The sequence below is a fragment of the Adelges cooleyi genome, unplaced genomic scaffold (assembly GCF_023614345.1).
Source record: "Adelges cooleyi isolate 19-005CV unplaced genomic scaffold, UGA_ACOO_1.1 ACOO_flye_CR_arks_rails_tigmint_CR_PRNA_30, whole genome shotgun sequence".
Lineage (NCBI taxonomy): Eukaryota > Metazoa > Arthropoda > Insecta > Hemiptera > Adelgidae > Adelges > Adelges cooleyi.
The window spans coordinates 23239817-23267052 of record NW_026095971.1 but is presented as its reverse complement, the minus strand read 5'-3'; the positions used below and the strand labels follow the sequence as shown (position 1 = coordinate 23267052).

Below are 27236 nucleotides of genomic sequence, written 5' to 3'. Positions count from 1 at the left end.
CATTTAACAGTTTGATAGAAAAATCGTTATCGAATGCATGACCTAAAATGTTAAACAAGGCGAGGACTTAATAAATAGTTGTGTCTAAAAGAAGTATCATTTGTGAGTACTGGAATAAAGAGAAAATTATTTTCTCCGGGTAATTTGCAGGATTAATCACCTAGAAAGAAAAGTTAAATATACCAAATGTTCTAAAACATACTATCTTATGTCATATTATAATAACCTTCTACCAATTTTAATTATTTTTCGTCATGACATCTAAATATATCTTTGCAGATAAGTGCAAAGAAGTTACACAAAATTTGAAACGGTGTCAATTAACGACTTCTATTTAGTGCGATTGAAAAAGCCTTACTTATATTTTGTTTTGTTTTCCTAGATGGATTCCAAATATTTATATACATAAAATGTACACATTTAATATATTAATATTGATAATTACTAACTAATTATAATAACAGCCGTTTCCTTTTCCGTGTTTGAAAACAAATACTTTGTCGCACTTGTCACATGGACACATTTCAGTCACTGAATATCATCAAATATTCTTTACAACGCTACAGGTCGTGTTTTCTACTAGTCCCTTTCTTTTACTCCTTTTCGCCGTTCACATTTACACACTGGGCCGGGTTTCTCCATCCCTCACCCTTAGTAACTCATTCATCGCTAACTCTCCGCCCTTGTTCTACATTTATGGACGAGTTATCCAGATTCGGCAGATTAGGGATGTTCTAGCTTAAACAATTGTTATCGCTTTGTAAGTCTAATAAAAAACATGATTTTTTGTCACCTGTTTTAATTAAGATATATTTATTGATTTTTTTTTTTTTTTTTAATGCAGTTCCTATAAAAAATGTTAACTGGCCATACAAAACGCACTGCCCAACAATAACCTCCAACTTAAATTTTCGTATACTATATTGGTACAAGTATAAAACCTAACCGCAGTTTCGTCGTTATAAAAAAAATATTACTATTTTAAATGATTCTAAAAAAAAAAAATCCCTCATTTTATATTTTAATGAAACTACCTACTTTACCTGTATGCGTTTGGCTTATAAGCTATAATAATAGAGCTTTAGATCTGTGGGCTTACATTGAAGCTATACGAGTGTCCCGTATGCCGAAGAATTAAATAAATTGTTATTATTTTAGATTTTATTTTTGTTATTCGGCAAGTATACAGTTGTAGTTTTATTTCTGTCGTTTAACAAAAGATATGAATAAATGCGATGCTTAGCTGTTTTTAATAATATAAAATTCACCAACTCCTTTTTTTAGTACTTGCACGATACGACGATACGACCAAAATTGGCTAGTCCGACCCATGGGATAATTTTTCATTAGAATATTATATATATATATATATATTTATATTAGATGTATGATTAATATACAAAACGCGTTTTGGCTTTTTATTTGTATAAAAAACAATTTGTATTTGTCTGAGTAATAGCAACATTTTAAAATGGAAATCGTCATGGAAAACTTTCGGCTATCCAAATAACGAGTGAAGAATTCTATGTATGTTATATTGGCAACAGACTTTGATAACAGTAATCGTAAGTACAATAATTTAAAGTTCGAGTTGTTTTTATTTGTATAAAGCCACGCATTATACAGTGTATTCAACATTTCATAGGCCAGTAGTTACTTAAACGATTTCCGATTGGAAATTTTGTACTAAAAAGTACAACGTCGGCCTAATACGCATGAAGCAAATATCGCTCTCTACAGATGACATAGTCAAGCAGAACAAATATAAAAATTAATTCAACGATTTCAATGATCGTCAAAAAGATAATAATATTGTATTGATAGTTTTATTTACCTGCTCTCTAGGCAGTCTCCGGAGAAATGTCTCCGATTTTGTTGCAGTTGTACCAGGTTGAATAAGGTACAATAAAAATTGAGTTAAAATAAGAACCTAAAAAAAAAAAACCAAACTATCTTTAGCAGCACAGTTTGTGCTCAACTGAGAGGTAATTAAATTAAATATATCGTTAATAATTTAGTTATTTCAAAATTAATATATTATATGATTAAAAATATGTTTATTATAGGTGATTTATGCTAAAAATATTATTATTATTCATTACTCCTAAATAAACAGATGTGTAATTGTGGCAGTGTTTTGGGAAACATTAAGACCATCTCTGCCTACATTATTGTATTTTAACCTTAGGTTAGGTACACGGGGTTACCATTTACCACAGTCACATAATATAGTAGTGTGACTGACATAAGGAGTTCACCTAAGTCACACATAATTTAAGAGTGACTAAAAATCGTATACCAGGTATAACACTCTTAATAGCAGTATCAAAATGAAAGAAATTACTTTAGAAGAAATTTACTAATTGTATTGTCGATTAAATATTAAATTTCAGAAACAATAAAACCTTATATTTTGAATTGTGAATGGTAAAAGATATATTTTCATTGTTGAAAAACTAAAAAAAAAAATATTAACAGAAGAGAGCACGACTAATACATTTTTAATAAATTGTCTGTCCAAATATTAGTAGTTTTGATAAATAATAGTTTCCATTTACAAAGTTGCCATAAATGTCTCAATTTTGATTAGATTGGAATAATTTCTTGTTATATAATTGACACGAGTTACAAAATATCTCGTTACTAAAATCTTAGTAACTCTTTGTATCAACAATGTGTAGAAAAATACTTAAAGTTGTACATGTATCTTATCATACAACTGCCCCACCCCTTTTTTATAAATGGTCCTATTATTAAAAATATCTTAAATATTAAGGACAATATGTAAATAAAAAAAAATTGCTTGACTAAACAATATTGCTTAGTTAACCCGTAATCTAACAGTTTGTAGTTAAATAATTAGAATCCAGTTGTCTACACTATTGTGTTCTATTGTGCTCCGTCCAAGAGAGTTTGTATAGATTAATTTGAAATTTAAGCTAATAATTTAAAAAATATTATAAAAATAATTGTTTTCATAACTTAAAACAAATAACCTTTGAAAAACAAGTATTGGATTGTGATTATAAGATCATTATGTGGAGCACTGTATACCGAATGCCACCACTAGGTTTCATACGAAAAAAACTGCACGTGTGGCGTTCTCCCCACAGATATGAAACGGTCAACTGACAACGTACCAAAGCCAATAAGGCATAAAGTACTAGATGTCGTCGTACTAGTCGATGCAATTGGACTTGTTGTTGCTGTTGAAAATATAGTGGGTACAGCACTATGTAACAAAAGTTTTTCAGTGAAGTACATTTTCTTCTCAAAACGAGTGCCACATACTCTGAATGTCTTACTTAGGCTCAGAGGACTTTTAACACTCAAGTCTACGCGATTGCAGTTTTTTAGCCAAATCGTACACCTTAAAATATAAAGTAGTAAATTTAAAATGTATATCTTATATATTTATTATTGTTTTATTTATACGGGCTGGACCCTTTTTTAACCTGTATATGCGTAGTTGTACATTTGTAAATTAAAAATTAAACATAAATGTATTATTTAAAATGTAATATACTAATAAATATAAATTAACAACAAACCAAAAGTAATATATACTTACATTTTTTTATTCTTTGGAATTTAATGAAATTTTATTGTTTTATTAATTTTGGAGGTTTTATCATTACAATTTTTAACAATACATTTATATCCCTCATTTCCCATTTTATAAGCTTAAAAAGACTATAATATGAAATCTACTTTGAAATTAATAAATTTCAAATTTAACAAAACACAAATCGCAGTTTTAATATTATGATAACGCACACCGAATGATAAGGGTTAGACCCACTCAGAAAATGGCTGCGGTTTTTTGTTTTAATTAAACTAGGTTTCCATTCTGGTTTCATTAATTCTGTGGAATTGCCACGGCATATTTTCTAGGTTATACTGTTATCACTTATCACGTCTTATCTCTGCTGTTGTATATTTTGCCGCCAATTACAGTATTGACTTTTCAGTTTTCATTAAATTGTAAACGACCAACGTTTAACTTATAAAATATCTAAATAATCTGATCGCCGCTGCCGTTAGTTTTGAGTGACAAAAAAATGATTATTCACTATTAACTGAAACGTGAATGTCCAATTCATGTGAATTGTGTGACTATCATTTTCGAAATAAGGTAAATCAAATTAACAGGTTTAGTAACAAACAGTTAATATTTTTTTTTTAAGCGATTCACTTCTTTCTATACGATTTTAACGATTACATTTGATTGATAATTAATATAATATCGTTTAAACTATTATTAATCAGATATAATGTAGTATAGTGTACTGTGTATTCGTACTCGAGTAGCAATGTTAGTGCCCAATAGATGCCCTTTGCAGATTTTGTTAGACGAGTGCTAGAAACTAGTCCAACACCATGTTATGAACACATAGGTCCTACATAACTGTGTCGGACACCATTGTCTCAACAGTGTTCATGAGTGTTGAAAAAGTGTTATATTAATGATGCGTCTAAGTCTAAAATTTTTTCAAGATGTCTGAAAGATGCCAGATATAAATAAAAATTTCAACTCACACACATAACATTATAGTATAATAAGTGGAAAAAGAAAATAGTATTGTCTTTATTTAACAATGTATGTAGATTTTTTATGTGGCTAAATTAGAATTTTTGTTATGAAAATCCAGATTTTTCGAATTCCTATCACTAACAATAACTTTACCAACCACATAACTTTGGGTAAGTATTTGATGGGCTTAAACCAAAAAAAAAACACTGATCGTTTTTTGTTTCAACTCTGTTTATTTTAGTTTTAATACTTTAAGAAATATTGTTTAAATTGATAATTGAGTTATAATTATTGGTTTTAATTTTTTCAGGTCTATATCAATAAATCAGTTCAATGTTTAGATAAAATAGTTATTCAATATGAGTTCTAGCCATAGCCAAAGTAAGAATTTGTATTAAAATATTTTAAGGTTATCCAATATCTTCTAAAATATATTACATAGTTAATTTTTTTTAATGTTTTTTTCAATTAATAGAAAATAGCGAAGAAGAAGGAGAATTTTCTGATGACGATTGGTACAACGGTAGTATAAAATCCATTACGCTTGAAAATTTCATGTGTCATTCTAATTTCCATTTGACGCTAAACCCAAGAATTAACTTCATATCTGGATTAAACGGAAGTGGAAAGAGTGCCATTCAAACCGCACTGGTAGTTGGCTTAGGTGGACGAGCAACCATTACTAATAGAGCCACTTCAATCAAGTCCTTAATAAAATATGGTTGTCATTCGGCTTTGATATCGATAACATTGGCAAACGGCGGAGATGGTAATTTTGACTCGGGACCTTATCGACCGGAAGTGTACGGGAAACAGATAACTGTGGTAAGACAAATCACAGATGCAGCCAGTTCTTATAAATTTCTCAACGAATCTGGTCGTTCCGTAAAAGGCAATAAAAATGAACTGAAAAACATGGTGCTTCACTTTAACATTTTAGTGGAAAACCCAATATGTGTTATGAACCAAGCAATGGTGAAAACATTTCATAAAAGCGCCAACCCAAAGGCCAAATATGAATTGTTCTATAGAGCTACGTCTGCTGACGTGTACAGCGAAAGTATTGAAAATACAAAACGTATTGGCGAAGAATACTATGAAAAATGGCAAAATGCTAAAGAAGTTCTGGAGCAGTGTTTCAAAGAAGTGAAAGAGTACGAAGTTTACGAAAAGAAGGCCAAACAGTTGGAAACGATTAAGAAGAGCAGGAGTCATTTTCAAAATGAATACGCCTGGCATATTGTATCGAGACTTGAAAAAGAATACGACAGAATTAAAGGGCAGATAACGGACCACAAGGAGGACATTACTAATTACGGCGACAAAATCCACAATTTAGAGAAAAAAATTGAAAATGCATCGGAAATTTTAAAGGTCAAAAAGGATGAACTGTCCAATGCCCAAGAAGCTCGCTCTCGTAACCATTTCGATCTTATGGAAGCAAAAAAGGAGAAACAGAATAAAGCAAGCGAATACGACATAATCAAACAAACGGTTAGGAATTATGAATCAACGTTGCGAATGTTAATGAACGACAAAAAAGAATTGGAAAAGCATATAGCTATTGAAAACCAGAAAGGCAATACTAATAGCATTGGCCAGTTTAAGGAATCGCTAAAACGTTACGAGCAAACTATTGCCGAAGTGGAGGCCGCCTGGAAAACCAACGTGGAACACGAGCAGACTCTTAATAATACAATCGACGATATAAAACAGAAAATTGGCAATTTGAAAAACAACGAGATAGGTCCATTGCAAAGAAGAGTGGGTGAACTTAACAGAAACATTGCCAGTATGTCCCAACAACAAGATCGAATCAACTTTTACGGTAACTGGATGCCGAATTTAGTGAATGCTATCGAAACTGCTTTTGCACAAAACAAGTTCATTAAAAAACCCATCGGACCTATTGGGGCACACATAAAAGTAAACAATGACAAGTGGATATTCTCTATAGAAAATCACTTGGGCAGAGGTGCTCTGAGAACGTTCTTAGTCGATAATTTCACCGACAACAAAGTGCTTCAAGCAATAATGGATAGGACAATACCGGGCGGTACAAGGAAGCCGACTGTAATCACGAGTAAATTTTTCGATCACATTCATAACATCATGGAAAAAGAAACGAAAAATAGCCTTTTTCGCATGCTAACGTTTACCAATCCGGTTGTTGGTAATTGTTTGATCGACAATAACCAAATCGAAACAATAATGCTCGTCGACGATACCGTCGAAGCGATGCCCATGATGGAGAACGTATCCAAAGTGCCTAGAAATTGTCATTTTAGTCTGACGTTGGACGGCACTCAAGTTTATCCTAGCCCATCTTATAGAGTCTATTCTTTGCAAAACCCATGCGAACCCGTTCTTTTACAAAGTGACGTTTCAGTGGCGATAAACAATTTGAAGCGCGAAAAAAACGATCTAGAAATAAAAATCCGTAAACTCAATCAGGAATGTGAATCTCTCGAACAGTCTAAAAATGAAAAGAAAAATCTCTTGAATAAAACAAACACGGAAACCAGACTGTTGAAGTCGAAATTCGACGAATACTCAAAAAAGATAAACAGCCTCAGAGCCAAGTGCGACGAAGAACAAGACGATAGAATCACGACGCTCACCGAAGAAATGAACGACGTGAATTCCAAAATAGCCAAAGCGGAAAAATCCAAAGAAGACGCGATGAAACCAATACCTAAGTATGAAAAGGAAATTTTAGAGATCAACGAGCGGTTGCTTAAAATTCAGTCGACAATTGAGAAAACGGACCGCTCGGCAATTATGGAACAAATAGAAACTCTCGAGTTCCAAGTGAAGGGCAATCGGTTGAAAATATCACAAATCAACGACGATTTAAAAACCAAAACGACCGCGTTGAGAGAATTGGAAAAAAAAGCCGATAGCGTGAAAAAAAATGTCGCTAAAAAGGAGGAAGAGGCCAAAACTCTGTGCGAGAAAATCGAAACCGCTCGCGACGAAGAAGACATCCGGAGAGACATCGAAGAAACCAATCACAAGAATCAACTGCTTGAAATGGAACTGAAGAAAAAAGATGTCAATCACCTCGTGCTGAGAGACGAGTACAAAAAGAAAAAACAAGAATTCCTTCAGCACAAAACGTTGCTTAATCAAATCGAAGAAATATACAAAACCAATAACAAATTGATAGAATTGGGAATATCGTTTTTATGCAACTACATTGAAGTCGTTCGACTCAAAGTGATCGAGTCGTTTGATTTGGTTTTACTTTTGCGCAAAATCAAAGGCAAACTTGAAATAGATCAAAACGAAGGCGGCTCGATGACTATTACAATGTTTGACAACATAAGCACTTCATGCGCGTCGGGCGGCGAAAGGACTTTTGCGACCGTCGCTTTGATCTTAGCTCTGTGGAGCAACGTGCAACTTCCGTTCTACTCCATTGACGAGTACGATGTTTACATGGACAACGTTAATAGGTTGGCTACTACTCAGCTGCTGATGATGGCCATTGAAAACAGGAAAAATCAGTTTATATTCTTAACTCCTCAGGATATATCACATATACAGAGTTCTCACAATATAAGAGTTGTCAAGTTAAAAGAACCAAGATCATAACCAGTATGTTTGTTGTTCATTTTGTTGTACTTGTAAAATTCTATTCTTTATGTATTTTATTTTAATTAATTACAGTTTTGAGTTGTGTAATATTTAATCAGTTATATATATTTTTTTTCATTTAATTTTAGCAATATTGTCATTTTTTTTTTTTTTTGTATGTAAGTAAATAAAAACTTTGTAATTTTTTTTTAAATTCTGTTAAGTACAACAAAACGAAGAGCCCCCCCCCCATTTTGTTTAGTATACAAAGCATGTTAGGCTATTTAGTGTACAAATGTGTTTACATATTTTATCATAATATTTTGTCATACAATTTATGTAAAAAGTACCTTATTGATGTAATTGTCGTTTTGTTTTTTTAGTTATATTTTTGTTAAGTAATAATAATAATAAAAATAATAAACTACACTAGTCTATTTGGTCCTCCAACGGTGTAAGTTCACACATTAAATAACCCAGTTGAGTTAACCCGATGAGTTTAAATAAATTTTACCTACTTAAAATGTAAACCATGCGTTTGACGTTGTAAATAATTTATCATGGAGATAAATCAATTTAAGAAAAATAAAATAAATATTTATACAAAATTATTTAATAAATAATAACATATATTTACATAATAGTTAATGATAGGTTTTTTTTTAGTAATAAAAGTTAAAATATAAATGTATATGATAACTTATACTAAGTAATTACTTATGACGATTAGGTACAACATAGATCAGACTATGTCTTTTAATTGTCTACATTATCTATTATCCACTGATTTACCCATGCACTAATTTGACTTATGTTTCGTTCCATGTCTGCGTAAGTCTCGTTTTGGAGTTCATGTACAATATCCTTATCGTACGAATCCCTCGCTTCATCGTATATAGTTTGGAATATTTCGCATTCAACATTATTCTGTAGTTTTTTGGTCGAGTAACCTCTAAGAAACAGACATATTTCATTAATATGATTTGTCTAATCTATCTACATTATAAAAACAAAGATGTTTAAGGAGTGATATCGTTCAACCGAAAAAAAAACCAAACTCTACTCGCGACTAAAATTAAAAAAAATTACACACATAAATTTTTTTCAAGACTAAAGGCTTTAAGGTAATACATCTTACCTCTTTACTAGCCGATCATAGAGCAACGTATTATTAGTTCTCAAAACAAATACTACATCAAACCAACGCTCAGGGAAAAATTCACAACCATGATAGTCTATGATCTTTCCGCCTTCTTCCATTCGAGATTCCAACTCATCGAGAAGCTAAAATATATGTGGTTTATAAGTAAACAACACTATTATTATTTTAATAAGTAGCTAACTATCTACCTTATCTTCGTCTAGTACGTGACACTCCAGATCTTCATCAAATCCGGAATAACAATCAAATTGTTTTGCTACCTGGCCGACGTCAATCCATTCCATGTTCAAACCACTACGAATTAATTCTTCACATAGTTTAGATTTTCCCACACCAGGAGTGCCTGAAGAGTAGAATAAAACAAATTGACAATGGTCATACTTAAAGTACCTAGAGAAAATGAATAAACATACCAGTAACAAGAATATTGGGTTTCCTTCTCATGGTGGAAAATGTACAAGCCAATTACACGAAAATCGAATCTCTCCGTGAACAATATATTGTAAACGTTATTATGAACGAAAATAACAATAAACGGTACAAAATTGAAAATACTTATAATTTTGCACTTTTATAGTTTTATGTTTTCATAGTTCATACCGCAATATTATCAACACGTGCCTGAACCAAAGATAACACATGATAACATGTGTTATCAGTTCATAATGCAAAACATCCGTGTAAAGATATTATAACGTCTTTGGTTTTAGTTGGCGGTTTTCAAAATATTTTTTATTACCGTCATCCGCGGTTGTTGTTTTCTTCTCGTATAATTTTAATATGATTATTTTTGAGTGTGTATTATTTGTAAAAAAAAATGTGATTTAGAAATAGCGGTAACAAGCAATTGTTAAATTATTATTGTTGAACATAACTGGTGTGACTTGTAAATAAGTGTACATATCATAAAATTCAAACAATGCAAAATAAATAAATGTAAAAGATTAGTTTTTGGCTTCGACGCGGAATTGAGAAGGTATTGGAACTACAATAATGTTTTTATTATTTTCATGTTACTTTATTTTTGTGTCTGGGACACTTGTAAAATAATAACTATAATACCGTTGATATGTCATACCTAATAATATGTGTAAGTGATTATAGAACAATGTTTTTTTTTACCACATACTCTTCAGCATAATAATGTTAATTAATAAATAATAATAAATTGATAAAACTGATAGCCGTAAGCAAATAGGTTTGTTAATAATGATAAAGCTGATGTTGCGAAGCCGTTGAAAAGAGTAGGAAGATCAAAACAAGAACAAACGGAAATCTTATTACAGTTTTTTTTTTTCAAGCGACTGAAAGTATAATCACATATTTGGCATATACTTTCTACTAGGCTGCGTTTCAAACTTTTACATTTTAACAAAAAAAAAAAATTCGTACTATATTTCTAAAATATTGAAAATAAATTCAATTTAAAGATATCACTGGATTGACAATGAAATTCTACTGTAAAATGATTTAACACATGCTATAATTTCACGCATTTGTGGCCAGAATCCAAAAAATTATGTTACACGCCAGTCCAACAAGATTTTTTTCTCTTGGTTTCAAAACTAATAGCTATCAGTCGTTTTTTATATTATGACAATTAGGTATTGAGAATGAGATACAAACCTTCGCCAATGTTTTGTTGAGAAAAAACATTTTTCTCCAAGCTTTGTTAGCAAGAAACGTACACATCAAATTATTCGTTTGTTTTGTGCATGGTAACTTTTAATAAATTTGTTAAACAGACAAAATTAACAGAGCAGTGTAGGTCATTCTACCTACTCTATTAGAGCTTGAGAGTTAAGACTGTATTTTGTTATAACAACACTACCTGGTTATTATATCATAATTTTATCAAAATCAATAGCGCAGATCAAATATTGTGTTAATTATTGTCCCCTATAAGCTATTAATCATAAACTAGTATCTACAAACTTTAATCATGTCTAAAGTATAAGTTGATCGTTTTCGGATCTATCCGTGTTATATCATTAGTTAGCTGTCGTTTTGGACAACTATAACTAATTACCATAGTTTAATCCATGAAAGTTTTAACACATTATGGGTACATGTTGAAAATACATTCTCACTAGTCCCTATGACGGCGGTTAGCACGGTTGAACATATTTAAATTGTACTGGGTTTTGTTTACCCAAAAAGGAACCCCAAGGGTTTCCTTGAAATATTTTTTTTCTAATCTCCAAATGGGAGTACGACCTGGCATTCTGTCCTTGGATGTGTGTGTGTTCGTCCATGGCAATTTTTGTTAGTGTTTGAGTGATGGGGTTTCATTTTGACAGAAATTTTTTTATTTTCCTGGGATTGAATTTAAACGTTTGTATTTTGCACAGTTTATGTGATTGGCTGGAATCGATAAGTGTCGAAAAATTTCGGCTGTCTAGCTGAAAAATAGTAGAAGATATGACTATTTTTTTTTATTTTATCAGTCAAACTTGACCCTGATTTCTTTGTGGTTATATTACCACATGTTTGGAATTCGTGTTTTGTGGGAGTTATGTGTCAATAATTTATGGAATGGGTTTTTTATTTGTATTGAGCAGATTTAGATACTACATGTTTGGCGGGTCAGGCTTGTACCTATTTATTGTTATCATCTATAGACCCTCGTGATTGAAAGGGAGGGAGAGAGGTAGAACTAATAGTCAATCTTATAAGCCCCCCTTCGGTGTTTAGTTAAGAAATTGCGTTAACCTTTATTGCAATATTATGGTGGGGATAACAGCTAAAGTGTACAATACATATTAAATAAGTATAGATTTTTATGTTTTTTTTATAATCGGACACTATATTGAGAACTGCAGTAAGTATAATTTAGGCATTGGGGTTTATAGGTGCAAACAGTGTACCTATAGTAATTATTATGTCTTACAATTTAAGCAACACCTTTATGGGACGTTATTTTTTTTGGTCGGTAAGATGGGACACGTCATAATAAAAAAAAAATAATAATCAATCTTCGTGAATTGTACAATAATATAATAACATATTTATATACACGCATACACATTACACACAATATTAATACTCGATGACCCAGATGCCGATTCTTCAATGTTTCATAGTCCTTGGCACTACCATATGGTCGCCTGCACGTTTTAGGATACGAAAATTTCCATCGTTTAGCTACCGCTATGATATAACAATAATAATGATTTCACTAGTAATACAGAACTATAATTTAGATTTTTTTTATGTGACAACTAGGTAGGTACTTGGACTGACCAGGTCCGTTTGTTGGGCAAGGTCGAACTTTAAGTCATCGTTCAAATCTCTATAATATATCATTGATTTGTATTTAAAAAACTACACCCTGTAATCTGTATGTGTATAAATCTATTATATTATACCCTGTACAGTTTCATGTCATTATTATATTATTATAAAACCATAAGCGCGTTGTTCAGGTATGATATAAAATAAACCATCATAGCATAAGGTAAATAATAAATGTGGCCTTGGTCTGGAGATCACCGGGGGGGCTTTGAATATTTTTCAACATTAGGGATTCACAGCCAAAAGGGGTGGGGAGGGTAAATAATATAAATCAAATTCAGGAGCCTGCTCAGCCAGGGGCCCCCAATTATGTGTTACACCAACGATGGATGGTAATTACTCATGAAATACTGTAAAAAAAAAAAATACTCGAAGTTGACATAAAAATATTTAATTGGTTTTTTCCTTCATATTATACTCATTTGTATCCGAATAATACTATGTATTATTTGATGTATATTATATGTATCTATAATACTACTAGTTAACTATAATGTATGAACGATATTGGCCCCAGTAGACAGAAGTTCAGTCCGGTAAACGGTAGAAATTATGGAAAGGGAATAACCGCATTAGGTATAATGGACTTGAACAGTATCAAGGAACACATGTCGTAGGTGTCTTCTCGGGTGGCGCCTTACCTCCGCAGTTTGTTTCTTATGCCGTTACGATCAACACGTTCTCGTCATCGATAAACCCGTTCTTCGTTTGCGTTTTTTTATGTCTCTGCCATAATTTATTAGCACTTTTAAAGCAAATTTCAACGCGGACCCGGTGGACCTTAATGTAGTTTAAAGTAAAAAATATAAACCTTTTTTTGGACGTTTACTGTAAAGTGTAGTGGCCAAAGAAATACGTTTAACACTTGGAACACAGCTCGAGAAACAGAAATAATATTATCCTTGGTAAGTATACATTGTTGTAAAGTTTTAATAAGTTCGATGAATTTTTATTTATTATTACACACGGTTTATTATACATTCGACTGTAAAATACATTATCAGTTAACTCTATTTTACATATACTTCCTATATATATTTTTTTCAAACCAAACCCGTTTGTTACAATTAAAATAAATCAACTTCGATTACATAAAAGAGTTTAGCCGACTCGACTGGTTTGTATTTTTGTGTATATACGTCATTCAGTTAGTTAGTTAATATTAATATTCATGCTGTAATTTGTAAAAATAAATAAATAGTGAAATTAAAATGTATCCCATAGTATTCTAAATAATAGGTTCTAAAATTGGTATTTTATTTTTTTTTATATTAAAATATCTTTTATAAATATTATCTGTGCCTATATGTAATACAGTATATTCTATACTTGCATATTATTATTTTGTAGTCAAGTCTCTTTATTTTTATTTTTTTTTAGCCTTTAATGGAAATATTTCAGCTAGACACAAACTAAAATAAGAACAAAATATAAAACGAAAATAAAAATACAGAAAAATACATACTATAAACATTGTTAATGGGTAGTGAATAATTATATAAAATAAACCCAGAATCAAGGATGGATATGACCGAAATGGGAGCATTAAAGAAGAGCATTAAAGTTGTTGGGGGCATTAATTGTATAGGTTTAGCCTATATGTATGTAAAAAAAAAACACTAATTTATAATTTGTATGAGAACATACGGTACAACGATTGCAGTTGATGGTTTATAGTTTTTACGGTTGCCAAACTAATCGTTATCCTGTCGTTTAGCAAGTGTAAAATCTAAATTTTTTTAAGTTTTTTATGACCGCATTCGCAGAAGATAAAAATATATAGCTGCACGTTTTTACGAGTAGGTCTAGTTGTGATAACGTTTTTTGCTTAAAAACCCAAAGCAGTTAATTCGTGATATTTCCAGGATGTGAACATAATATACTTAGGTTTTATTATCGACCAATAGAACACACGGTAAAGCCCTACACGCCCGTTTTGAGTTTAGTCTTGTTATTGGCTCAAAAATATGTATAAAACAGTCCATATTGTGTATTTTGACCACGACATAGAACGATTATTTTCCCAACAGTTTGTTGTCGTTTTTTTTTTTTAAGTTTCTGCTCTTGGATAGATAAATCGTTTTTATTAGGTACATCATTCGCCGCAGCTGGTCTGACCGGACACGAAAAATCAAAAAGGGGCCCAGCAATACATGTCATACCGGCGTGACACACCCTCGGTCTGTTAACACTAGTTATTACTTGTTTGTTGGTAGATATTTCATTAATTTTGTAACTTGTCATTGAGATGTTAACGAGACCAACGAAAATTGGTTGTCACAAAATATACTCATTTCCTCGGTAAAAATACTATAATGTCGTTGAGACGTTTATATCATTAAGACGTCCTCTGGGTTTTATTATATCATGCGATTTTTAAGTCGTCAGTTTGAATAAATATGAAGTGTTTCGATTAGGCGCATTTCAGAATTACTTTGACAGTGCATTAATTTAACATTGCTTGACAAGATTACTGATGATTACGCTGTGAATGGTTGTCAATGTAAGGATATACTTTGTTTAACGATTGTTAATATTATATTGAGAGAGTAAAAGTCAAATCCATAAATGTGTCAGTCTTCGAGATTGTTGTGTGATAAATACCTTTTTTTCTGCGCGATGATGGTCTTAAACTGGCGAGAACTGTTTCTCAAATTACTAGCCATTTAGGCGATAAATTCCTAAATGTAACCGTTTGTGCAAATTTTGTCGTTTAACATTGCAACTCTTAAATTATAATAATTTTGAAAATGTAGAATAAGTATTCATATTCTATTAGTTGAACAAATTATGAAAAAACTTACTAATTGAGACCTCGAGTTCTTCTTTTATAAATATCTTAACACTGGATTTTATAATTTCATGGCATCTGGTGGATATTTAATATGTATTTATAGACATATTCGGCCTAACAATCTGTATATTGTTAAAAAAGCAAAAGTTTATATTTTAAAGGTAACTGATTTACTGTGCGAGTGCAAACCGACAATATTAGCAATACTACCAACTACGGACGTTGTATATTTGGGTAGAAGGCGATGCTTTGTGATAACCATATGGGAGCCCCATAAGGTTTGCACAAACAAGAACGAGCTATACGTCTTGTAAATGGGTTTCGCGTCGTCTTGCAGATCAGATTAATCGATTCGCGTATAATATACTTTTATACACACAAAACGGTCGCTATAAATCGTCACTTTTGGATAGTATATTATGTAAAACCGCTTGTGGACAGACTTTGCGAATGAACGGTGTATACGACTTCCTGTGTTAAATAATAGCCGATAATATATAGGTAACACACCGCCGAGTATTCGCGCATTTTAAGTACACTATATTTTTTTGATTAATGAAGATGACTAATACTTGCCGTTTGTGTGTGTGTGTGTGTGTGTGTCGGGGGCAAGGTTGGCGTTATAATAACAATATTTAAAGAAGGACGGGACGGACAGACGGCCAGTTTCCTAATAAGGGCTCCTCCGGCTCGCCTACTACCACTCACCGCCACTATAACAACAACTGTCGTTCGACCTTACTGTTTTGTATTTGACACAAATCCAACATATTGCGATATTCCCAAACACACGGTGTTTGGTCGCTTCTGCTTCTGTCTTAAACACAATAATTATTACCAGCGACCATTTAACCATTTCTGCACGCTCTTCTTCCCTTCACACACACACACACACACACAGTAACACAGTCCTATGTGGGAAAAAAATATGATATTTTCTGCTGAAAAGTCCACCACTTGTCGTTTTTGGTCGAGTCAAGGTCAGCTGTTTTGAGACGTCCGCTATTCGAGTTGTGCAACATAGTTGTTTCACTCCCACTGTTAGTATCGAATTTCACGTTTATTACTGCTATTTGTTTTACTACTAGTTAATCAATATTTAGCAGAGATAGAGTCCATTTTTTCTTTTCTTAACTTTTCTAGCAATTAAATAATACGGGTACACCGTTTCATCGATGATTTTCAATGCTAAAACTATGTTTACACAAAACAGTATTATATAAAAGTACCTTTTTCGTCCTATTTAAAAAACAAAAATGGTTTGTTTTTTACTTAAACAGTTCGTGTAAAGTATTCTTGTTGGAAAAAAACATTTTAAGTCTTCATAAAATTTACAAGATATCGATCGAGGCACAATTTTAAAATGTATTTTAGTCAATTAATAATTTCTACGTGAAGCACAATAATATTAAAAACGTACTTCGATCGATACATCAGGTAATTACGGAATAATCTATATCTGTTTTCAAAAATATTGTCGGTTCAGAGTACGGTTGAAGTTACTTTTTGACCAAAGACACACAGCTGCAAAGGCACCTTAATAATACCATATACGTTTAAAATAAATTAATATTTGTACAAGAACACTCTAAAAATAATAAACGTATCGCTCTGACCAAATCTTTGGTCGCTGAGCAATACTAAAACACAGTAACCAACAATTTTATGGAAATTGACCTTTTTGCTAGTAAAATTTCTACTAAAACATACCAGAGTTCTTGTATATAATATTATAATCTTTAGAAACAAATTAGTTTGTTTAGCGAGTAATGACTCTGTATAGTGTTAAAAGTAACACGAGTCACACAGTTTCAAGTCTGAATGATTTTATAAGAAACTTGGTAGTCCTGTAAAACTATGACAACTGTTACTGTATTTCAGGCTTTAGCTAGTGTGCTCGATTGACCAATTCGGGCAATGTGTATAATATTAATTTAGTAGAGACCAGCGGCGGCCATCGGGCTTATAGTAATAAATTAAAAAAAAAAAAAAAAAGCACTAACGTCACACTCGTATGATAATGTGTACCTCGCATTGTATATTATATGCATTTGGCTTTCGGTTTCAATGGGAACCCAGTCGGATGTACGTGATTGCGCATTTAGAAGAGAACCGAGACGTCTGTCACGATACAAATCAAGGAATATAAACGGCTTAATTAATATTGAACGACCAGAAGAGCTGGAAACCCTAAGACCGGCCGTACACACATATAATTACCATTCCGTCTAACAAATTTGGTTTTTAAAAAAATCACAATTAATATACAAGACATAATGTGATCTATTAAGAATAAGACACTCACATTTTCTCTGAAAATAATTACTGCAATTTTGTAGTTGCAGAGACGCTTTAGTTTAAGTTGTTTGACAATATTCAAACTTTTTATCTTTTTTTACTTTCTTCCAGAGCTAAGATTGATTTGCCAAACATTTTGACTGGTCCAGTTTTGGACAATTACTTTTGGAGTTACTAAAGTGTAAAATCAACGAGTAATGCCCGCAAATAAAAAATAATACTACACTCCACCCATCCTTCTGTCTTAAATTTTAAACTTTATAGTAACTCTAAAAGTAGTTATCCAAAACTGGGTTTTGGAGACGTTGAGTGTCTCATCATTAACGAATCAGTGAATCACCCTGTATTCAAAATAAAACATTATTTTGCTTCCCCAAAGACTATAAGTATCGACTATGCGGTTTCGAATTTTCCTCTAAATATTTAACCAGTATGTTTGATCGGTTGTCTAGATGAACTGAACGAAAGATTGTTGGGGTGATTCGCTGATTGAACGTTGACATCTTTAGTTTGCACAATTTATGTACTCTCTAGCTCAATAATTGTATAAGTTATAACGATTTTTGCTGTTACCAGTCGAACTTACCTTAAATTTTAGACCTTTATTTTCTTTTGGTTACTTTTCAAGTGATCTAGTGCAGGTTGTAAGTCTGAAATCAGTATGTACACAAGACTGACGGTTGTTAAGGGTAAATAATTGAAAATTTGTGGGTTTAAAAAAAACATTCAAACGTAATATTATGTTAGACTCGATCGGACCAGAATTTTTATAGTTATTTCGATTTCTATTTTTCCGTCCTGTAGGAGTCAATATCCCAAATGTTTGTTTAAGAATCGATTTTCCAATCGGGACATTGAAAATTGTGATTTTTCGGTACATTACTTATTGTTAAAAAAAATCCATTTTTTTTAACACAAATACTTGGGGGAAAAAAACGCCCTATAGTATAATATTATATTTTTCATAACGGTTAGTTGGGAATCGATTATTAGTAACGTTATTTTTTTTGTATGTGCACTTCCTGTCACGTTGACGTGAACGATCGGAAACAATGGCCAATTCGTCACTATCCTAAGTCTATAATATGGTCGTCCATCGAGAATATTAAAACAATAATTTTCGTATACGGAAAAGACTGGCTAATAAACCAAAGAAGTGACGACTTTCCGGCTTTATACTATATATATATATATAGGTGACATAACCGATGCTTATATTAAAAACCGAGCAGGAGAATCCGAATAATAATAATAATTGTCACGGGTGTTCATTGAACCCTATAGTCGCACACGGTCAGTTTAAAAAAAAAAAAACCATACTACTATAATGGGTAATATTATGCATTCATTTCATTAACCCTCGTTTAAATCACCGCCTTTATCCGTATCACGCGTGTGTTAAAACATAAAACAATATAATAGTACCTAATAGTATAATATATGCGTTTTCTGAACTAGTACCACACAGCAGTGCATGGTATTATTATTGTAAGCCGTTAGTTCGAACATTGGCGGCAAAAGCACACATGAAAATTGATTCATTGTCTATTGTCTCTGTTACACAGATTTCTCTCCTGTTTCGGCGGTAGGTACACAGTGTTTACAATCGGATACCAATATCATATACAACACTCGTTCCGGTTAAGGTACTGATGCTGAATTCTCCAAATGACCCTATGCCGACCGATTTACATAACAATATTACAATAGCGGTGACAAAAACGGTTTTTTTGTTTTTTTTCATATTCGTGTGTTCTTTATCGACTTAACAGAGGAGCAAATAAATCACTTTCGATAACGTTGTTATCAATTATCGTTATCTATTGACTTGAGCCCGCCTATCTATCTGAGCCCGCCAGTGGGCCACCCGCGCAAATTGAAATAATACACGGTGTGGCCAACTTGATTTGGCCGAAATTATAATATTGAAGAAATTACATAATGCGTTGACGAGCCTATAGGTAGGTATATTATCTATAATATGTACAGTATACTGTTCCATGCGATTTGACAATAATCGTTAATTAAAATAACTATACCTACATACGTGGGCGGCCACATACATTTTAATTGAAAGTTAATTATATAAAAAAAGAAGTATGAAGTATGAGAGTTAATGTGGAGAATTATTGTGTAAAAAATGAAACTCCCAAACTGCAAGTGAGCGCGCCTAATCGCGTGGGACGGTTTAGTGGCGATTAATATAGGTGGCATATTATATTATAGGTGTCAAAATGTTTCTTTTTCAAAAGAAGTGAGGCGAGTGTAATGAGAAAACGCGGGGGCGTCGCTTCGGGTCGAAGATCTTTATTGTCTGTCGAGGGCATCGATCACCGGCATCGTACACACACACAAATAGCGTTATACAATATATGATGTATATTATACTATGTAGTAATAGCCCAGTCTATGTCGGTCGACCGCGGTTCCAACTGCAGAAATGTTGTGTGTGGACCCTGGGGATTATTTAGTAGTTTTAATGTACACTTTAACGCAAAAAGAGAGACTAAAGTCGGTATACCCAATTAGAAGAATACTCTTGTATCAAGGTGATACTGTATTTAAGATAAGACGCGAAGAACCAACCGCCCAACAATGAAGATTAATTTTTTCTTTGGTGTGGTCACACTGGTTTTAGTCCTTCTGTTTACTTCACTGTCGCATACAACGTAATATAAGGTATTATGTTAGACACAAACTATGAAAAGCACAGGTAGGAAATGTATTTGTTTTTTTTTCAATATTGATATAATGGTACCACTGGTTACAGTGGGGCCAACTTTGCGCTTCGGAAACGGTTGATATCGGTCGGTCTAAATTAATTTTGTTTTCGCTGTCTTTAAGAAAATTGTTTGTAAACCGACAAACGCCTTTCTTCATAATATGTTATCAACAGTAAAAATCACTCACATAGCGAATTGGCGAACACATCTGTAACACATCACCATCGTGGTAAGCTTAGCCGCAGAAATTATATATTCGCCCACGAGCAAAAAAAACCAAACCAAAATGACTCGACAACGATAATATAAAAGCTTTGTATGGTTTTATTTTTTTTTTTTAGCCACTTTATTCGCTCCTTGATAGTTTTCGATGATGACTTCACTGTTGTGTACTCTGTTGCCACTCCTTTCAGCTGCTAAGAGGACTCCCACTCGCTGTGGAAATTTTTCCTTCGGTCTGCTTCGAATTCGCACAACTGCCAGAGTTTAACCACAAAAATAAAAATCACTGTAATTTCTTGAACCTACGTGATTTTTATTTGATAGAAATCCTTCCGATTGCCATCTCCGCAAACGCCTTATGAAATAAAAACTAAAAAATAAATATAAAAAAACAGCTCCACTTGGAACAGCTCGATTCGTTGTCCGATAATTCGTTTTTCCACCGAGTTGAACGAACCCGTTTTACCTATAATATCAATCACACACGCACACACTCCTTAATTTACTATGTTATTGTATTGCAGTATTGTTATAGAAAATATCGAATACTTATTTTTCTTCAAACGCTGTTAGTGACTTGAAAAATTAACAGATTTGATAAACTGTTTCATAGTCCAGAAATCGAATATACACTTAGTTTCATAATAGCATTTAGTAAGTCTCTAAAATAGCTAGATAGGTGATTATTGTTTTTTTTTTGGAACATCTTCATTTTCTTATGGAGCAGTATTGATTTTTACACTATCAACTTATGTAGTGCAGTAGGTAAGTCGTTGGATTTCGGTACCTGGTTCAAATGTAAAGAGTAAAAATGTTTAGAGCTTTAACATCGAATAATGCCCTGTGCTCAGCACATAGAGTAATAATATAAAGAGATGAACTAACAAACACTAGGTTGTACGCTATTGTGAAGTAAACAGAAGGACTAGAACCAGTATGACCACATATGAGAAAAAAAAAGTCCTCATTGTAAAGCGACTCGTACTCTATAAGATCAAATCTTCACCCCTTATCTTAAAATACTATTGTTTTTTTTTTCAAAATACTGTATAGATATATATTTTTTTCTTCTAATTAGACAGACTGATTTTAGTCCTACTGTTTGCATCACATTCAAGTTACTCTGTGTGACTACTTTAAGTAAATCATTATTTTAAAAGTCGTTAAACACTGCACAGTATAATCAGCTATACGGACCAATAGATAAATTCGAATGTCACCACGTAGCATAATGTGACCAATAAACAATATGCTTCGTATTACAATATTATTGCTTCAAATTAAAATTGTAATGACTTCTTCATTCTGGTCACGCTGCAGCTCACACCTTTTCGATGACTTCATAATATTTCACTAGGTTTTCACCGGCTCTTAATATTTTTCGTTTCCTTTTTCCACCTCATTACTGTATCGTGCTTTGCTTTGAACCCTTGTTTTTCGGTCGTTGTACCCGGCATAAAAAAAATAATAAAAAAATATCTCATGCGGCGACCGTTAAATAGTACACTACACGACTACAGCCTATGCGAATGGATACGGTTTACACAAACGTCCTTGGCGAGGATTGACACGAAAAAAAAAATCTAGTTGCGACACGCGCGATGATAATATTCTAGTAACTACCATGTCTGGTCATATGAGGTTCAGTCGTGTTTTAGTGTCGTTCAATGCCAACTCCGGAAAGAGAGAATAATTGTATTATTGGCGGTACCTATGAGATATCACACAGCCGCACTCTGTCAATGGAATCGACCGTCAAACCGCCAACATTCAGGACCGAGGTCCTTTAAACATATTTTGGACACCGTTGCAGTTTTTCAGAAAGCTCATACTTGCACTGGAAGAAGTGGAAAATTGAACTGCGCGTTTTCTATTTGGGTACAAGACGGCTAGAAGTCCGTGATCTCTGATAAATGACAAAAATCGTAGATCGGTGTTCCAAATTTGACTTCAATGGCGTTTAGCACAAAAACTGCGGCCGTCCCTTGAAATCACCGGTTTGGAAACGATTTGATGTTTTACAAAACATTTGTACTTCAATATTGTTATCGTTATGTGTGTTTTTGAAACCTGATCAACATTTATTTTGTAGCATGGAAATCTCATTTTTTATGAATTTTTTGGATGGTTGTTTTCTATATAACGCCACGAAATGCGCAATCAAAGTAATGAGAACCAAAATGACAACTTATGTAACAATTTAATTGGTAATCTGTATTTTTCGTTACAATTTTTGAAAATGATTGAAAAAAACCAACTTGAGAAGAACATTTGGAAAATAAAATTTTTATTTTACTCTCCTGTAAAATTCTATATAAATTACTTATACTCTTGGATTTTCAACACTCTAAATATTAGAGCATATTATAAACTAGCGATGGAAATTATCCTTCTTTATGTACATAATCTTAGATTAGATTGGCCTGAACTTATTTTTGACAAGATGTTTTGTTATCCTATGCATTTCTACATTATTAACTTGCTAATGAATACCTAACCCAACCTAACCTACCTGCGTTGATTTTAAGATTTACAATTTTAATATATTTTACCGGTATTATTGACAACACTACTGATATTCAGCGTCGACCAGTGTTGTGACTTCCAATTACACACCAGCTGGCCCCAACTGCAGTTTGTGACATCATAGCCTGTAGGCTACATAATAGACATAATATTGTTACTTAGGTACTTTATCTTGCGACCGACAGTTTAAACGCAATTATTCACGGATACGTTGGATTTCCAACCGATCATTTTGTCACAGTGTCGATCTTCAAAACAGTTTGGGTTTTTGTCACTTTCACCTGATCGACCTGGTGGCGTAGGCATAGCATAGGTACGACCGCGCGGTTTATTGCACCAGACATTTAGCCAGTTGTGGTGTCGAGTGTTTATGCACGGGCCAACTCAATAATATTTTATTATTACTATTATTATTATGATGTTCTTAAACCGCTCGTTGTGTTTGTCTTACAGATAATAGCCGCGCGTGACGGCAACAAAAGGAAACCCCGGGTCGGTGCGGAATGGCTGCTCGGAGGAGTACCAAAATCTAGACATGGAGTCTAGAATAGGACTTGATTACATTGTCGAGAACCCCGAGTACACCGTCAAACTAGCTACAGGTAACAGGCAGTGATTTTATTTTCCTTATCGTGGGCCACAAGTGTTTTCATAGAAAGTGATATCAATTTGCCACAAATTCGTAAATTAGTACATTGTTCTCATTTTAAAAAGCTAACAAAATAGTATGCGTTACCGTTGAAAACTGTGGAAATGTGTGGAAACTAAGATCACATTGTATGAAAACACTATGCAATTATTAACTAAACCCAGTTAGACATTGAGTGACCCATCGCCATGTATACCGGCTAGTTGCTGTTATATTATGGTATACTTAAGCAAATACGCAGTAGGCGTCAATAGGTCCGACCCTACTTACTTACCAAAGTTGAAAGGACAGTCAATGTATAAGTCATGATGTCATTATGGTACCTGTAATTTTGCAGAACATTTTATTGGAAACGTTAATAAAATAAAATAAATTAGATTTAGTCTTAAAAAAACCTTAGACATAACATACACTACATTTGTATATCTATAATATAGATTTTCTTTTTATCTTACTGTACGGTTTTTTTTAAATTCTGAAAATTGAACATGTTGTTTTATAAATGATGTTAGAGAATAATAATTTCTTGCGGATCCACGTTGCTAGTTTTGTTGTTATACTTTATTGATTGTATATGTATATAATAAATCTCTTTTCAATATAAACTTAGTTCTCTTGATGCAAATATCATTGTAACCCGTACGTTTCATAGGGCTTAACTAATCTGTAATTTGTCACATGGTATTTTTACAGGGGTTTCATCTTTTACAACCAATAGATAATAATGCCCTTCCTTTAAATCGTGTAATTCGTGGGTCACTCAATATCGCACTGGATCAAATTATTTAGTTGAAGTGTTTTCACGAAAAGTGATATCAATTTGCCACAAATTCGTAAATTAGTACAATGTTCTGATTTTAAAAAGTTATACATTGCTGTTACAATATGGTATACTTAAGCAAATACACGGTTATTATTGTAACACTAGGCGTTAATAGGTCCGACCCGCCCACTCACCCACCTGTCCGAGGAGAACGTGTCGATTGTTGAAAACATAATGTTATATATTACTGTGTTATTCCGGTTCGCCAATAAAAAATAAAAAATAAAAACCTACTTTATGTAATAGTAGGCGATCTAGGATGCTGGGCAGAAAGATCTCTGGTTTTCAAGATTAGTTTAACGTGCCAACGTGCCGTGATCGCGATGATAATGAGGAGGAATGACATTTTTTTTTTTGCCAAATACAACTAAGTTTTTTTGTTGTTTTCATTTGCTTACAAATCAGGTTCGGTAATAAAATAATAATAAAAATTATAATGTTACAGTAATATGTTGCGTGTAACGTTTCTCGTTGTACGTCAGCGCATATAGTTAAAGATTACAGAGCACGTTACACCGCATTGCACGCAGATTACATCTTAATCTTGGCTCGGGGTCTTGATAGTCGATACAGTTAAGTGTATTATATTATTATGTTTATTGGTTTCCGACCGACCGCCACAGTAGTTTGCCAATAATTATTGTAATCATAATTCATTTAAGCAAAGCCAGTACAGTTGGGTTAAGCCCTAGTGGGAAGAGAGCATAAGGTCTTCATGGGTGGCGCAAAAAATATTCTTCTCATACTGTCAATAACGATATGACAAAAATATTTTCAAATACCTGTTGACTATATTGATCAACTCAGACATGGCAAACTGACTGTCATAGTGTAATTTTCCCTTTCTATTTAGTTTTCCTTATTGAAAGAATGTTTGACTTTTGAACTTGTTGAGAACATTTTATATTATGTATGGCCACACACTAGGTGCGATTATTCAGTCTAATTTCCAGACCTAAAAGCTTTCAAACTTCACATAACACAAAAGTGTATTCAAGAAAAAGTTACCACCCTTTCTAAGGGATAGGGTTTGTGATTGTTTTTGGTTTGTCGACGTTAGTATTAGTATTATGACTAAAAAATATCCCATGCAGAATTTGGAACTAATTCAATTAGTTTTAAAAAAGATATGTTGTTTCAAGCTGAAAAATATGTACATTTTTTGTGTGTTTTTCTGGATTTTAAACGGGATGGGGTGAACTTTTTAAATTTGTTGGTCTAATAAAGTACATTGTAGGTACAATTTCTGGTCTATAGTGTTGCTACATACACACACAAAAAAATAACATCATTATTTAAACAATATCTTCTCAGCTACTACGCGTAGAAGCTAAAAATAAACAATTATATCTATTTCTTATGAGTGTTTACTTTTTTATACATATTATACATGTATAATAACATGTTCTGTGTGTATGCAAGACACTTCATAATATTATTATTATTTGAATTTACAAATTAATTCGTTGCCCGCGGCAAATAAAAATAAAACGAAATCTCATGGGCTCTATGGTTAGAAGATAAGATTGACCTTGAGCTCACAAACTCTTGGCGATGCTCTCCAGTTGATCGGCGGTCAGGTTAATTACACAAGCCAGAACGGTAATAAAACATGTATATTTTATTAATGAGTTTTTCGATTTTTCTAATATTAATGCGCACCATACCCACACAGTAAGTACATTTTACTTGCCATCAAAGTTGAACAACGTTGTTGATGTTGATAGAATACAGCTGATAGGGAATTCTGTAGTGGTTTAAAATATAATTTAAGTCGTGTATGCCCGTCTCACATTGTATTACCAAAAAGAGATACCCGTTTGCTTGCACAAACATTTCCGTGAGTGCACCTCCAGTCATAAATAATACTTAATTTACATTTAAGTAGGTATATAATATTTAAACACACACACACTGCATTTGTTTTCTTTAAAACTGTTTTTTTTTCTTTTGTAAACATTGTCTTTGCCTACTGCATAATAATGCATTTCAAAATAAAAACAGGACGCATGTCTGAAAATAATGACTTGTCGATATAGGTATGTATTTTTGAACTACTATCACAGCTGGGTGGTGCGTTGTACCTATGTAAAGGACAAAAGTTTAGAAACGAGCATCTTAATTAATTCTGTGAAGCGTGCACACAAAGCAATTCATTGCACCTTTTCTCGCTTGCATAAGCTGTGAAAGATGTTAATAACTTAAAAAAGGTAATCATCCAAAACGGGTTAGACGGGATTATCTATTGTCTTCAGTTAAGTATTCGACGACAGTATGACTAACATTTTTAATTTACTTAAGTCCACAGGACAGTCAATGTATAAGTCATGATGTCATTATGGTACCTACCTGTAATTTTGCAGTTAAAATGAAATACTTAAACTACATATCCATTGCTACATGTATAGTTTATGTTAGAACATTTTATTAGAAACTTTAATAAAATAAAATAAATTAGATTTAGTCTTAAAAGTACCTTAGACATAACATACACTACATTGCGTACCTATAACACAGATTTTCTTTATGAATGTATTTTTATTATTATCTTACTATACGGTTTTTTTAAAAATTCTGAAAATTGAACATGTTGTTTTATAAATGTGGTTAGAGAATAATAATTTCTTGTGGA

The 27236-nt window shown here is 32.7% G+C and overlaps 3 protein-coding genes and 1 long non-coding RNA gene across 5 annotated transcripts in view; 2 read left to right on the top strand and 2 right to left on the bottom strand.

The window, feature by feature from the left end:
• Nucleotides 1-1454: 1454 nt before the first annotated feature.
• Nucleotides 1455-3733, bottom strand: LOC126839143 (uncharacterized). The gene is made up of 3 exons (XR_007685792.1): nt 3572-3733; nt 3141-3370; nt 1455-1930 (listed from the first exon to the last, which is right to left on the bottom strand). It is a non-coding gene; the product is annotated as an uncharacterized LOC126839143 (long non-coding RNA).
• Nucleotides 3734-3978: 245 nt separating this feature from the next.
• On the top strand, nt 3979-8282 carry LOC126839118 (structural maintenance of chromosomes protein 6). Of its 2 annotated transcripts, none has more exons than XM_050574179.1 (3): nt 3979-4135; nt 4845-4915; nt 5010-8282. In XM_050574179.1, the coding sequence occupies exons 2-3, from the start codon at nt 4894-4896 to the stop codon at nt 8129-8131; spliced, it is 3144 nt and encodes a 1047-aa protein (XP_050430136.1). In that variant the 5' UTR covers nt 3979-4135; nt 4845-4893; the 3' UTR covers nt 8132-8282. The 2 variants fall into 2 exon arrangements, with proteins under 2 accessions (XP_050430136.1, XP_050430137.1); XM_050574180.1 differs by lacking the exon at nt 3979-4135 and adding an exon at nt 4629-4704.
• A 439-nt stretch (nt 8283-8721) lies between these two features.
• On the bottom strand, nt 8722-9888 carry LOC126839138 (adenylate kinase isoenzyme 6). Its single transcript, XM_050574220.1, has 4 exons — nt 9689-9888; nt 9464-9618; nt 9252-9397; nt 8722-9065 (listed from the first exon to the last, which is right to left on the bottom strand). Exons 1-4 carry the CDS (start codon nt 9717-9719, stop codon nt 8870-8872), a joined length of 528 nt encoding a protein of 175 aa, XP_050430177.1. The 5' UTR covers nt 9720-9888; the 3' UTR covers nt 8722-8869.
• Nucleotides 9889-13208: 3320 nt separating this feature from the next.
• Nucleotides 13209-27236, top strand: part of LOC126839115 (inverted formin-2-like) — a 41811-nt gene continuing 27783 nt past the window's right edge. The window contains exons 1-2 of the mRNA XM_050574175.1: nt 13209-13474; nt 23586-23734. Coding sequence (XP_050430132.1) covers nt 23668-23734 — 67 coding nt within the window. The 5' untranslated portion in view covers nt 13209-13474; nt 23586-23667. The remainder of the gene's footprint in view (nt 13475-23585; nt 23735-27236) is intronic.

Excerpts from the sequence above, each read along its gene's own strand:
- LOC126839118 (XM_050574179.1), top strand. The coding sequence starts at position 4,894 with ATGAGTTCTAGCCATAGCCAAA. Across the intron at positions 4,916-5,009 it reads GAGTTCTAGCCATAGCCAAA|AAAATAGCGAAGAAGAAGGA; the intron begins GTAAGAATTTGT and ends TTCAATTAATAG.
- LOC126839138 (XM_050574220.1), bottom strand. The coding sequence starts at position 9,719 with ATGAGAAGGAAACCCAATATTCTTGTTACTG. Across the intron at positions 9,619-9,688 it reads ACCCAATATTCTTGTTACTG|GCACTCCTGGTGTGGGAAAA; the intron begins GTATGTTTATTC and ends TCTACTCTTCAG. Across the intron at positions 9,398-9,463 it reads ACGTACTAGACGAAGATAAG|CTTCTCGATGAGTTGGAATC; the intron begins GTAGATAGTTAG and ends CATATATTTTAG.